The sequence below is a fragment of the Aedes aegypti genome, chromosome 2 (assembly GCF_002204515.2).
Source record: "Aedes aegypti strain LVP_AGWG chromosome 2, AaegL5.0 Primary Assembly, whole genome shotgun sequence".
Lineage (NCBI taxonomy): Eukaryota > Metazoa > Arthropoda > Insecta > Diptera > Culicidae > Aedes > Aedes aegypti.
Window position 1 is genome coordinate 172144512 of NC_035108.1, and position 14364 is coordinate 172158875.

The following is a 14364-nucleotide window of genomic DNA, read 5'->3' on the forward strand; positions in this document are numbered from 1 at the left end:
CTCTCCTAGTTTGCAAACAACAACAGTAAAGTGTATGGGAAGATTTGGCTAGATTTGAGGATAACATCAGAGCATGGAAAATACGTACGTCTCATTTGTCGCTACTGATGAGAGAGTTAAAATTGAAAGAAAAGAAAAAGTTTATATTGAACAAGCTTTAGAGTCAAGTAGACGTACCTTACTCATTAGACAATTTTCAACGGACAAGAGAAAACTAGATTTCAGAAAAATAGAGACTTTTGTTTTCATTCTATCATATAGACTTTTGCTCCAAGCAGCAGATCGGCTGAAATTTCATATTTAAAATCCACCTTTGCCATCTCTTTAGCACTTTTCGTTTCAAAACCATTACAGGATTTTCCGATAAAATGGCTAATCCATAAACATGCATTCTTATACTATGCCGAACCCCTGAATCGTATGTTTAGTACCTATCGTATTTAAATATTTCAATGATAAATGATTTTTTGAAAATGATCTGTATCTAATTTTGCAACCTACTGACTCATGTATGTTTGGTTGGATTTGATTATTTTGGTGATGTTTCCTTTTTGTATGGGTTATCCTTTTCAACATTTACGTTTATCTGCTATTATACGTGAATAAACTATAATAGTCTATCATTGTAACTGCAGTCACTTTATTCACAGTCTGACGAATAGAATAACAGCATTCGCTTACTACCGTTCGCATATAAGCCAGAAAAGCATGATGTTAAGAAGTAGCATGCTTGTGTAACAACTTTGGTGTCATTTTCTCACCAGACTTTGAATATGGTGACTTTAAATTGTGACCAGGTTAAGATTTTTTATATGACTTTCGCAGTACTATTCCGTCGTGTATATCAATGCATGAAAGAAATATGGTTTTCCAATTGGGGTTTAATTTGCTTTTTCTCTTACTGGTAGTTTTTGATTTTTTTTTTCAATTTTAAGATGTTACTAGCAAATATTTTGCTCTAACTTATTTCATCATTTGAGAGCTCCTTCAACAGTACTACTAATATTCGACTGGTTAGAGTAGACTACGGTGTTCTGTGTTCGACTTTTGTATGAAATTGGTGTTATATATGTATTTCCCATAACCGATCGTTGGCGAACTTTTTGTATTCTATAAAGTGTATATCCAATTTTAAAACTGAAAACTTGAAAAACATTTCAGTATAATTGACTGTACCGTCTAGTCGTTTCGCTCCAAAATAAAAATGATAGCATATGATAACATGGAAGTGAGCTCAACAAATGCATTATGTTGAAAAATCCAATGACGCGTATACATTTTTAATGGGTATAAAATCAACTTATTTAAACTAGGATTTGGGGCTAGTCTTGGGTGCCAATTCAAACTCGACTTTTTAATGATGGGGAGATCTAATAGAATATCTTAAGTGGAAGTAACTGAATCATTTAACCTTCCAGTCGTCGCGCGGTTTGCCACCGTCAGAACCACCACGCTGCTGTTGTGAACGAAAAGCGAGGTTTTTTCAACAGTGTTGTACAAAATACAACAGCGCGACGACTGAAGTGTTAAAAGAAAAAGAAAACAGTTACTCAAAAATTTGTCAAAAAAAAAAAAAACATTTTTGATTGGTTCAATTGAAGTTTGAATAAATATGTAGGAAATCTAATTTGTAAAGTTAAATACCGTTACCTTCTACCTATAAAACCAAAATATTTTGAGATGACTGGTTGAAAGTCCATGATACAGTTTTATGCAAGTATCATACTAAGTTCCAACTTACATTAAAGAAAAATGCAGATAAAAACAAGTAGAAATATATGTTTGTTCATTATTTTGTTTGGCACATTTTTTTGAAACAGGTAAGTACCTAGCATTCCGTCACAATATTTTCCAATGAATGAGAAATAGTTTCAAACAAATAGCCTTGTCTTAAAAATGTTAAGTTGCTACTATTTTACTGTGAATTCGGCCGATGTTTTAAAATATAATTTGAAATTTTGGTCAATATTTTTTTTGCCTCCGTACGTAGGCGTAACTAAGTGTCTGACCTGCGTTATTTTCACTTATTTTTACTTAAAACTCCTACACTAACTACTTTTGTAAAATGTATTCCATTCGAATGTTCGTAATGTTGATTTCCAATTATGTGATGGATTTTTTTTGCTTGTTTTGTGATCTACTAAAAAAATGATTAATATATCTACTTTTTTGGTTTTTGTTCTCTTGTTTTCCAGTTTGTTGTTTAGATTTAAGTCAGTCTCATTTATGTAAAGTATATGTATTTGATCAATTTGCAACTTTGCGCCATTAATACAAAGAACATGTACAAAACTGAGTATTACAGAAGCGATCGGTTTAAAATTATGCTCAAAAATTCCACTAACTAATGACGATTGGATCAACAGCCGGCAGTGGAGATTAATCTTTTGTATGACCTTCGTTCAAATAGGGGAACTTACGTATTCTCGGCAGCTTAAGGTGAAACAGTTTTGAATCAACTTCTCAGATTGCACTAAAACTTTAAAGGCACAAATCTCGCGAATAAAGCATCCAACAACTGTGCACTTTTTATTTTGGCCTTGTGCACTAGCAGAAAGCTTAAAATAAGAAGATCAGAAACGTTCTTCAACTATTTCTCTAGTTTAGTGCCTTTGAAAACGTGAGTAGGGGCACAAGTCGGCCATTGTGCCAGCCATCTTTGGATTCTGAGATGTTTCACCTTAAGCCGATGCCGTGCTTCTATTATAATTTTCTCGGACATCAGCAGACAAATTCCGTGTTTGTCTATTTACATTTATGCGTTGCTCAATCCTCTATCGATTCACATCGTCAGACTTGTCAAAATGCTTTTGGAAACGTTTTAACAACGCTGCGAACATCCCTTGTCTGTGTGACTATTGTCGGCAGCCTCAATCTCTTCGGCAACTTTCCCATAACAACTGCTGGTGAATCTCTTCGGCAGCTCCAAATCAGTCGCATTTTTGGGTGTGCTCATTTGAATTGATGACATCTTCGGCGATATCGTTTGTTTAGTCTCGAAAATCTCGCCAGCGGGAAGGGGAGAGAACAAAGAGTCATCTGAATGTTTCCACTGACGTGTTTTGATAGAAAAATACTGTGTACCGTAAAATCGGGTGTAATTGATCAGAAGGGTGAAATTGATCATCGTATCACACAATTTTATTTATTCGTAATGGAGCACAAATATCAATGTAAGCTGCAGTAAATGAACGTTGCTTGTCGTAACTATTGTCGAATTGTGTGTTGTGAAGTCTTTTGCGTTAAAGAATGTTTATTACTATGAAAATAACGTAAAATTTCAAAATCATGCACGGTGCAGTATTGACAAACACCTATGAACTTCTATTTATAAGCAAGGATTTGTACATGGTATAAACCAGAAAGTTTGTGAGGATGCTGGAGATGTATCCCTAGACCAGATTTCATCACCAAAACTCGTATAAATTAACTCTTAAGGTTGAAATAATTGAATTTCTGTTAGATATAATTGAATTCCTTAGGAAATTGCATACATTTAGGCGTTTTCGGCGTAATTCTTGAAATTTAACTATTCGTTATTTATATAAATATTGCATTGTTTAGAATTTTACAAGCATATTCGGATTCAACGATCACAAATTTATAATATAGAGTTGTTTTGGAAACTAACAATAATTGCATTGACCAGTGATCAATTTCACCCCGAAATGAGATTCTCTGATTTTTTATTTTAGAGGAATTTGTTAACACTAAAATGACATTAGTTAGAAAATTTCGGTACATAAGTCGATGAGGCTCACCTTCGTACTTGTTTTCCCTCATTTAGTTGTTTGACATTGTTAACATTATAGAAAACAGACTAGAAAAACCGTGAAAAATGATCAATTTCACCCGAAATTACGGTATTTTGCGTTTGAAATTTGGTTGCCGATAATAGTCGAATGGTGCCGAAGCCGTAAGTCTCCCTAGATACTTTTCTGTTTTCCTATTCATGTTTAATTTTGATTAGATAAACCACGCTTACAGCAAATTTTAATATCTTGTTGACCCTGTACCAATTACATCGTTTTCCGTTTTACGTTAAGACTAGAGCTTTATAATACAGTTAAAAATTAATAAACCTGGAAATAAATTTGAACTTAGGCTTAGAGTCAGTCAGTTTTTGTTTAGCGTTCCATTACTTGGGGTTTTCATTACGTTAGAAAGTCAAAATTTTGTTTTCAACTGCCTATAATAATTTCCCTTTTTTGATTTAAACATTTAATTGTTTCCACCTATTCACTGAGAGAACAATCTATCAACAGTTAAGTAAAACATGAATATTAATCCGTATTGCTCTTTCGTGGACTATAACACCAAATCCACGCTCTTGATCTCTCATATTGTTTTTCTTCACACCAACCTGAGATTCAATCAGCTAGCTAAAATATTTTAATCCTGCAACCAGTAAAAACTTTTCAATAAACAATTCCGAGTCAAGAACCGCAATGTGAGCGGCTCTACCGATCAGGGCATTCGCAGTGTGCGGGAGAGCGTGATGTACATCGTAACGGGCCAACGTAAGATCTTGTCTGGCTAACATCGGTGCAATGATGTTATGGACCATTTCGCTGAATGTTGAGAAATACATTGGAATAGGATTATTGTCATTATTGATTTCAACATTTCATATATTTATGTAGGTAGGTATACATATTTTCATCCATATGATCTTACCGATAGACGACTCCAAGGTTAGATTGATCTCTAACGGCGGCCTTGCACAACTCGAGTCGTGCCGAATGCGGTGGAACATATCGATCTTGTGACGATCCACATAGGAGAACGTTCTTGAAGTGGTGCAGGGTAGTACGTTGGCTCAATCTATACAAGAAGCTCTGCCGAGGATCGGGTGCATCTCGTAGGCACAGCTGCAGAAGAGATCCACTCTTTTTCCATTTCTGCATGAACCACATACCTGTGAAGAAAGTATTTTCAATGGAATGCATTTCAAGTATGATGACAGCCATGCTGCCATCTGTATTTTATTAAATTTTTTCTTCGAATGATTTGTTTTAAATATGAACATTGGAGCGATCCTGCCTTGTCTGAAAAAATACGTCTAGAACTCCAAACCATGCACCTTTCTAGGCCTAGTTTAACCGCGGTTAACCCCTCTACCGGCAGCTTCATTTTTACCACAAGAAAAAAATTCAAATCGCTACAACTTTTTTGTTTCCTGTTATTTTTGCACCATTTTTTCACAAGTTCTCAAAAAACTCTTCTAGTTTTAGGATCTGTGTCGATATTGATCATCGGTCATCTGATTTTGAAGATATTCCAAAATTCCTTGAGGGACCGACGCGTATCCATAACCCACGTATATATCTCAGGCTACAGATATTCACTATTCAAAACTATACATTAGTGAGAGTATGTAGTGAAAAAATGAAGCAATTTAATTCAGCCGTTTTTGAGTAATCAGCACAAGAATACGTTGCGAAAAGACACATGGTTTCTAATAGAAAAGTGGCTTCCGCGGCTGACCTCCAGAGCGGAAAAGCTGGCAAGAGCCAAGCTCCGCGGTCAAGAGGACATGACAACAGCCCAGAGGTCAACACCACGGCTAAGGCCAAGAAAGCTCAGAAAAAAAAACCACATGATAGCTCGAACAAGTGCTTCCTCAGAAACGACGGGCGCAAAGCAACAGCAACCAGTGAATACGAATTGGAAGCAAGAAAGTAAGGAAAAACCGGACACGGCGACCAAGGAGTATCTTAAACCGAAAACAGTGAAACGTAGGAACATAGGCGAGGTTCTCGTTATCAAAACGGAGTGGGTGAAATACGCTGAGGTTCTGAAGGTGATGGGAAGCACGAGAAAGAAGGTTTCACCATGGGGCGCAGATGTGCGAGGCATAAGATGGACTATGATTGGTGAAATGATCCTAGGCCCAAAAAAAGATGCCAAGAAAAAGGATATAGCTTATAAGCAACTATGGTAGTCCGAAGCACCTTCTTTCCCGACAAAGTTATCCATAAGGCCACCTGGAGATCACCCGATAATCTAACGGAGAACCAAATCGACCACGTTCTAATCGACGGAAAATTCATCTCTGACAATACCAATGCTCGCACATACCGCTGTGCGAATATAGATTTGGATCACTACCCAAGTAACCACGAAGCTTTATATGAATACTTTTTGTTTGCTCTATAGTATGCTATCAGATTTTGTTTTAAAGTGACATAACCTTTAAGAGCTTTATAAAGCATAATTAAAGTGGAAAAGCGCCCCACAACAACCAAATTAATGCAATACTTGGTAAAGCAGTTTTAATGCACAAGCCCTACTAAAGCATTTATGTTTGTATATTTAGGGTTCATGATGTATATTAGCTTAAAATAATGTATGTTTAGGGCTTGCGTTAAAAATAAACAAAACAATGAATCCATTGACTACCTTTCAATGGTTTTCTTTACCAGCTTAATGATTTTTTTTGTTGGAATCAGGATTCGAGCCCACAACTAGGATGTGCTGGATGCCTGGCGCATTGGTGTCCTGTGCTAAAGCTGCTGATGTAATAAGGTATGATAAAAGTTCCTTATAAACGAAGCCACTGTGTGTTAACATTACTATTCGCCCAGTTATTACGAATAGAAAGAATCCTCTTCGGCGATTAATTTCCTTTCCTCACCAAATGAAACATCAATAGAAATAATTTGATCACTATTCTTTCTCGTAGAGAAAATAACAGAACTTAACCCACAAAACAAAGCCCTAGCGCATTAAACAGATTTCGGGGGAGAGATCGACATTTCCTCTCGCTCCTTATGAATAAGAGTCTCATAGATAAAATACAACAATTTTGAATGAATACATATATCCTTAGGTCATGAAATGGGGGTTCGAGATGAAAGAAAGTCATTTCATTATTCTTCCATATCCCACAAAACGTAATGAGCGAGTGGGAACGTGCTCGATCGTCTTACTTATTTATTACAGATTCGAGTGCGTTTAATTACTTACTTATTTGGCTTTACATCAATTATCTTGATAAAGCCTCGCCAACAATATTTCGCCAATTCCCTCGGTTCATGGCCGCTTCTCTCCATCCTCGACTGTGACCCACGCTCTCCAGGTCCTGGTGTACCTGGTCAATCCACCTAGCTCGCTGCGCCCCACGCCTTCTTGTTCCGACCGGATTCGTGGCGAACACCATCTTTACAGGGTTGTTGTCCGGCATTCTTGCAACATGCCCTGCCCAGCGTATCCTTCCAGCTTTAGCTACCTTCACGATACTGAGTTCGCCGTAGAGTTGAGCGAGCTCGTGGTTCATCCTTCGCCGCCACACGCCGTTCTCCTGCACGCCGCCGAAGATCGTCCTTAGCACTCGGCGTTCGAAAACCCCAAGAGCTTGCAAGTCGAGTGCGTTTAATGAGGTTATGTAATCTTGTATGACAGCATAACTGTATATTCACTCTAAACGCTTAGCATAATGCTATATTGAAATAATGCTACAAAGCATTTACAATGTTAATCAAATGCATCATTGCTTGACAGTTATTGAATAAATGCATGATAACATTAATAATGCAAAAAAAGTTGACTTTCGACCAAATTAATGCAATGTAGTGATCCTTTATAGAGAGATAAGCGGAAGTAAAATGGAATGATTTGGCAACAGAACAGCAGTGCTGATTTTGCTCGGCGTCGAGAATAATATTGTAACACGTACATGACTTCCTCATTGCTAAAAAGTGTAATATGTTTCGGTATAGATCTTTGAGCTACATATCCAAACTAATAAACAGCCAAAATATCAACAACTAAAAATCGCATAGACAAAAATTTAAAAAAGAAAAATATTTCATTATTTTGCTTCATGCAAAATTACTTTTACCGAAATAATTTCAAGCGGATTACATTACTCCTTAAGAAAAGTTCAAAACAAACATAACACATGTTCGTTTGGCTCACACTTTGACAGCTCTCGCTGCTCGATTGGCTCACACTTTCACAGAAATGCCAGCTTCCGCAAATCTCTCTTATAAAGGATTACTAATGCAATGGTATAACGCTTGTGGCTACTTGGGTACCTAGTTGCTGTACACGCTGTACACAGATAAAAATATTTAAATTTCAATGTAACGTATACAGAAGAGCAGTGTTGTGAAACACTCAATTTCTCATAACTCACGCTTGAGATTTTTCATGCGTGAGTTGTCAATCACGCAACTCAGTAGTAAAATAATCATGGATGAGTTGGCTCACAATTTTGACTCATTGTCTCGTATTTCGATAGTTTACTCACACACGGCAATAATTTCTTGTTGGTCTGGTTTAATTATAGTAATCCTTTCTAACGTAAACAACAACATTCGGCTTCCACGAGTTTTTGACGGGTTTGGCGACTGAATCATTTTTTAACGGTTTGAGTTGATTGAGTGTTTTTACATCAAAATATGAAGCGTGAGATTTGCGAAGCAGATCTCTAAGGCGGCATCCACAAATTACGTAACGCTCGAAGGGGGGGGGGGAGGGGGTAGGCTCGAGCGTCACGACTCATACAACATTTAAAAAAAACCATACAAAAAGCGTTACGGAGGGGGGAGGGGGACCGAATTTTCAAATTTTAACGTTACGTAATAAATTGATGCCGCCTAATGAGTTTGCTCTCACGGGAGGGCGTATTGATTGAGATTTGATTGTGAGTCTATCAACACTGCAGAAGAGTATGGTAAAAGTAAATCAAACTCATCTATTGTTACAGCATTACGTTTAATTTTCAACTAAAGATGCCTCAATGTTACATGATCGTGTAAATTTAAAGTGCAATCGATTGAAAAATCTGGACAAACATTTCAAAAGGGCACATCGACATTGGTAAACATTGGCTTTGCAAGACGCTGTTGAGCCCAATTCAACTCGATCACGCTCACCAATACCACTATCAGGAAGAGCTAACACCAATCTTCCCTAGCCGTGTAGTTCCGGCGTATAGAATAGAACTACGGACGACCTGTTCCGGTGGTAAGAGTCCACCAAACGGGGTAACCCCAATTCAAGGTGTGATGCGAAAAACCGTGCTGAGGAATGAATGGTCGAAGGGGTGAAAAAGATGTTCGGCCGTTAACGGAGCCTGTGGGGCACCTGGGCACCCCTCACAGTATTTTGTCCCTTACCGCGTTAATGCAGGGTGATGCGATCATCATCAAGACGGAAGAGTCCAAGTACTCGGAAGTCCTGAAGGCGATGCGCAGTGACGCGAAGCTCGCAGATCTTGGAGCCGACGTACGCAGTGTCAGACGCACTCGTACAGGTGAAATGATTCTCGAGCTTAAGCGCGACAAGGAGCGCAAGGGCGCCGCCTACAAAAGTTTGGCGGAAGAGGTCCTTGGCGAGGGTGTCGAAGTGAGGGCTCTGACGCAGTCAGTGACTCTGAAGGTGATGAACCTTGACGAGATCACCAACGCAGAAGAGCTCGTCACAGCACTGCGGCAACAGTGCGAGATTCAGGTGCCCACCGCTGCCGTTCAGCTACGGAAAGGTCCGGCAGGTACTCAGGTGGCCTTAGTACACCTACCTGTGGCGGACGCAAATAAGTCCGCTAAGGTAGGCAAGATCAAGGTTGGTTGGTCAGTATGCTCACTGAACATACATGAGCAACCGGTGATCTGCTTTAGGTGTAGGGAACCAGGACACAAGTCCTGGGGCTGTAAAGGCCCTGATAGGACCAAGTTGTGTAGGCGTTGTGGTGAGGAAGGTCATAAGGCACTAGGCTGCAAGAACCCTCCCAAGTGCTTGATTTGTTCCGGCAAGTCCGTGAACAACAATCATCCAACGGGAGGCTCAAGGTGCCCGACCTTCAAACGAGCCATTAACGAAAAGTCACAGTGCAGGTAACGCAGCTGAACCTGAACCACTGTGACGCAGCTCAGCAACTGCTGTACCAGGCAGTTGCTGAGTGGGGGACGGACATCGCCATCATATCGGACCCATACCGAGTACCCGCCGGCAACGGCAACTGGGTCGTGGATGGATCCGGAAAAATGGCGGCGATATGGACGACGGGTAAATACCCCGTCCAGGAGTTGGTGTCTACTACCTACGAGGGCTTCGTGATCGCCAAGGTAAACGGGGTCCTCTTTTGTAGCTGCTATGCGCCTCCGAGTTGGTCGACCGAGCGGTTCACGCAGATGCTGGACTGCATGACGACCGTGTTGACAGGGCGAAGGCCAGTAGTAATAGCGGGTGACTTCAATGCCTGGGCCGTGGAATGGGGAAGCCGCATCACGAACCAGCGAGGTCAAATCCTGCTAGAGGCACTGGCCGTGCTAGATGTCGATCTGGCTAATGTTGGTACCAAAAGTACCTTCAGCCGAAACGGAGCGGAGTCGATTATCGACGTTACTTTTTGTAGTCCTGGCCTAACGAGTAGTTCGAACTGGAGGGTAGACAATGCCTACACTCACAGCGACCACCTGGCGGTTCGCTACAGTATCGACTACAACAACAGCAGGCAGCGCGTAGAGGAAGCGGCTAGGTCACGGCCAAGCCCTCGTAGGTGGAAGACATCGTACTTCAATGACGAAGTACTTAGGGAGGCGCTCCGTCGTGAGCGTAACCTACTCGGCCTAAGCGGGGACGAACTGGTAGCGGTGCTTTCGCGTGCGTGCGATGCGACCATGCCTAGGAAAGTCCACCCTAGAAATGGGAGACCACCGACGTACTGGTGGACTCAAGCAATTGCGAACCTGCGCCGTGCCTGCCTACGGGCCAGGAGGCGGATGCAGCGAGCACGTACCGAGCAGGAGCGTGAAGAACGACGGGCGGTGTTCACCGCTGCCAAAGTCGCGCTGAAGTCCGAGATAAGGGCAAGCAAAAAGGCCTGCTTTGAGAGACTCTGTCAGAGTGCCAACGTGAACCCGTGGGGTGATGCCTACAGGATCGTTATGGCGAAGACAAGAGGTGCAATTGCTCCTACGGAGCAATCTCCACAGATGCTGGAGGGGATCATCGAGGGGCTCTTTCCGCGCCACAACCCTAGCCCATGGCCTCCTTTTGTAGGACAGCCGGGGATTGGGGCTGGCGATGAGGATAGAGTAACCGATGAGGAACTTGTATGGATTGCAAAATCCCTAAGCATGGGGAAGGCACCAGGTCCGGACGGAGTTCCAAACCTGGCCCTCAAAGTCGCAATCTTGGAGGCTCCCGGTATGTTCAGATCTGCTATGCAGATATGCCTGGACGAGGGAGTATTTCCAGATGCGTGGAAGAGGCAGAGCCTGGTACTATTGCCAAAGGCGGGGAAACCACCTGGTGACCCGTCGGCGTATAGACCAATATGCTTGATTGACACGGCGGGGAAGGTGCTCGAGAAGATCATCCTCAACAGACTGTTGAGGTACACTGAGAGTGTAAATGGTCTCTCAAGCAACCAGTTCGGCTTCCGGAAAGGGAAGTCCACCGTAGACGCTATTCTGACGGTTAAGAAAACCGCTGAGATAGCACTCCAGCGTAAGAGGAGGGGGATTCGCTACTGCGCAGTAGTGACTCTGGATGTAAGGAACGCATTTAATAGTGCCAGTTGGGCGGCTATTGCCGATGCGCTCCTGCGTCTGGGGATACCCGAGTACCTGTACAAGATTCTCGGAAGTTACTTCCAGAATCGGGTATTAGTCTATGACACAGAGGTGGGTCGGAAGTGCTTTCACATAACCTCAGGAGTCCCGCAAGGTTCCATCCTGGGCCCGGTGTTATGGAATGTCATGTACGACGAGGTGTTGAGATTAAAATTCCCGGCGGGTGTGGTCATCGTTGGCTTTGCCGACGATATTACGCTGGAGGTCTACGGTGAATCGATCGAAGAAGTGGAATTGACTGCAGCCCACTCGATCGCAATTGTGGAGGAGTGGATGAGCTCCAGGAAACTGGAATTGGCTCACCACAAAACTGAGGCGGTTGTTGTCAACAACCGAAAGTCGGTGCAGCAAGCGGTGATCAGTGTAGGCGACTGCACGATCACTTCGAAGCGCTCCGTCAAACACTTGGGGGTGATGATCGACGATAAGCTTACCTTCGGTAGCCACGTCGATTATGCCTGCAAGAGAGCCTCCACAGCTATTGTGGCACTGTCCCGGATGATGTCCAATAGCTCTGCGGTGTACGCCAGCAAGCGAAAGCTTCTGGCCAGTGTCGCCTCGTCCATACTGAGGTATGGTGGCCCGGCTTGGGGCACGGCCTTAAGTACCAAGAGCTACCGTAGCAAGCTAGAGAGTACTTATAGGCTAATGTGCCTGAGGGTTGCGAGCGCGTACCGTACCGTGTCACACGATGCACTCTGCGTCATCACCGGTATGGTGCCTATTGGTATCCTTATCATGGAAGACATAGAGTGCTTCGAAATGCGCGGCACAAGAGGCATACGCAGGACTGCCAGACTGGCCTCCATGGTCAAATGGCAGCGTGCGTGGGACAGTTCCACCAAGGGAGTGTGGACTCACAGGTTGATTCCGAGGTTAGATATCTGGGTCAATAGGCGCCATGGGGAACTAACATTCCACCTGACACAGGTCCTTTCGGGCCATGGTTGCTTTAGACAGTATCTACACCGTTTCGGTCATGCGGGTTCTCCCGAATGTCCAGTTTGTGCAGGTTTAGAGGAAACGGCGGAACACGTTTTGTTCGTGTGCCCGCGTTTCCGCACAATGCGTGACCGCATGTTAGCCACATGCGGTCGGGACACGACTCCGGACAATTTGGTCCAGAGGATGTGTGAAGACGAGTTTGGCTGGAATGCCGTTTCATCGGCTATCACCCACATCGTCTCGGAACTGCAAAGGAGGTGGCGAGTGGACTCGAGGAGTGGCTAGTGCAGACGCTAAACAACAGGTGGTCCAAGGGTTCGCAGTCGGCCACGTAGGTCATACCGGTGCCCTACGGTCGAAATCGACCCTTACAGCGATTAAGTGGCCGCGGGGAGAACATCCTGGTAGCGCTGCTGTCGTGGCGCCGGCCTACTGGGTGGATACGAGCCTCTGGTTGTTCGGGGCAGGTGGAGGCCCCTTCGTCAGCAATCCCAGCTGGTGCTAGCTGATAGGGCCTGAGCCTTCAGTAGGTCAAATTGCGAAGCCCGCAGTATCAGTTCTTGATACCTGCGGTGCAGCTGGGTGCGGGCGTAGTGGTCGACCCTGCCCGCTTTCAGCGGACAACGGGAGGTGAGGACCACTTGGGAAGCTGGCAAAGCGCCAGCATGCTACCTTGGTGGACCCCCCTAAGCGTGTCATCGATGTTCGTTGCTGCATGGCTACGCAGCTAACCTGGAGGATGCGATGTGCAATAGCCCCTCTTCGAAGCAATGCCTTCTTGGTGGTCCCGGAGAGACGAAGGGTTTGGCGGCAATGGAAATGGTTTAGTGGGTCGGGGGTGTAGTCCTGTTTACTGCTTGCATGTAGTAAATGGTCCCTAACCCCACACGGCGTCTGTTGAGCAGATTATCCCCCCATTGCTTAGAAAAAAAAAAAAAAAAAAAAAAAAAAAAAAAAAAAAAAAAAAAAAAAAAAAACACCAATCTTCCTGATAGTGGTGTTAGTTTGCGTGGGAGGGCTTAAAAGGGCTCAACAGCAACGTTTCTGAAAAAAGGCTCAAGACCTCTTGGGCCCTTTTCAAATGTTTGTCCAGAAATAAGCGTTTAATCGTTGACATTTCAATTTATTTTGATGCTCCAAATATAAGTTTAGCTGTGTATGTATGCGCTCAAAACATTCGATGGTGACCAACTCGCGTCGAAGCCGAACGCCGCGGCTTGACATCGAGCGGCTACGGGACTCAAAAGTAACCCAAGAATATGCGCAGAAGTTGGAAGTGGCCCTACCAACGGAAAGGCAGCTTGGCGCCGCCACTCTTAAAGATGGCTGGAGGCACATAAGATCCACCATAGGTTGCACCGCAACAGCAGCACTACGGAAACGACTGGTACGACGGCGAATGCGAGCAGTTGAAGAATGAGAAGAATGCTGCAATCAGGGTTGGGAAAAAATCTGAACGTGAGGTGGTCGAAAGACGGCGGCAGCACTACGACGAGCACCTTAATGGTGATGTACCCACACATCATTTATCCAGCTTTTTACGCTAGCTTGCTATAAACTTTGAATCACCCATTTTTGACTTCTCTTGCGTACACTATGAGCCTCTGTACGTGCCATAAATTCTTTTGTTCTCCTGACTTTTACTGTGCGCCGTGTGTAGGTGCTGTCTCGCTCTCTCTCACGGGCAACTTGAAAACAGGGCGCACAGTAAAAGTCAAACGTTTTATAGCATGCATAGGCTCATGGTCTAATCCACCGGTGTACTAAATTTACTCGGTCTGAGAATTGTGACACTTGAGCGGGGCACGCTCCCGTATGATCCCCACGTGATCTG

At 43.3% G+C, this 14364-nt stretch overlaps 1 protein-coding gene across 1 annotated transcript in view; it reads right to left on the reverse strand.

Moving 5' to 3' along the window:
- Positions 1 to 4132: 4132 nt before the first annotated feature.
- LOC5575064 overlaps positions 4133 to 14364 on the reverse strand; it is a 172638-nt gene continuing 162406 nt past the window's right edge. Inside the window, exons 7-8 of the mRNA XM_021843159.1 lie at positions 4678 to 4918; positions 4133 to 4571 (exon numbers count right to left, since the gene is read on the reverse strand). Of these exons, the coding sequence (XP_021698851.1) occupies positions 4379 to 4571; positions 4678 to 4918 (434 nt within the window). The 3' untranslated portion in view covers positions 4133 to 4378. The remainder of the gene's footprint in view (positions 4572 to 4677; positions 4919 to 14364) is intronic.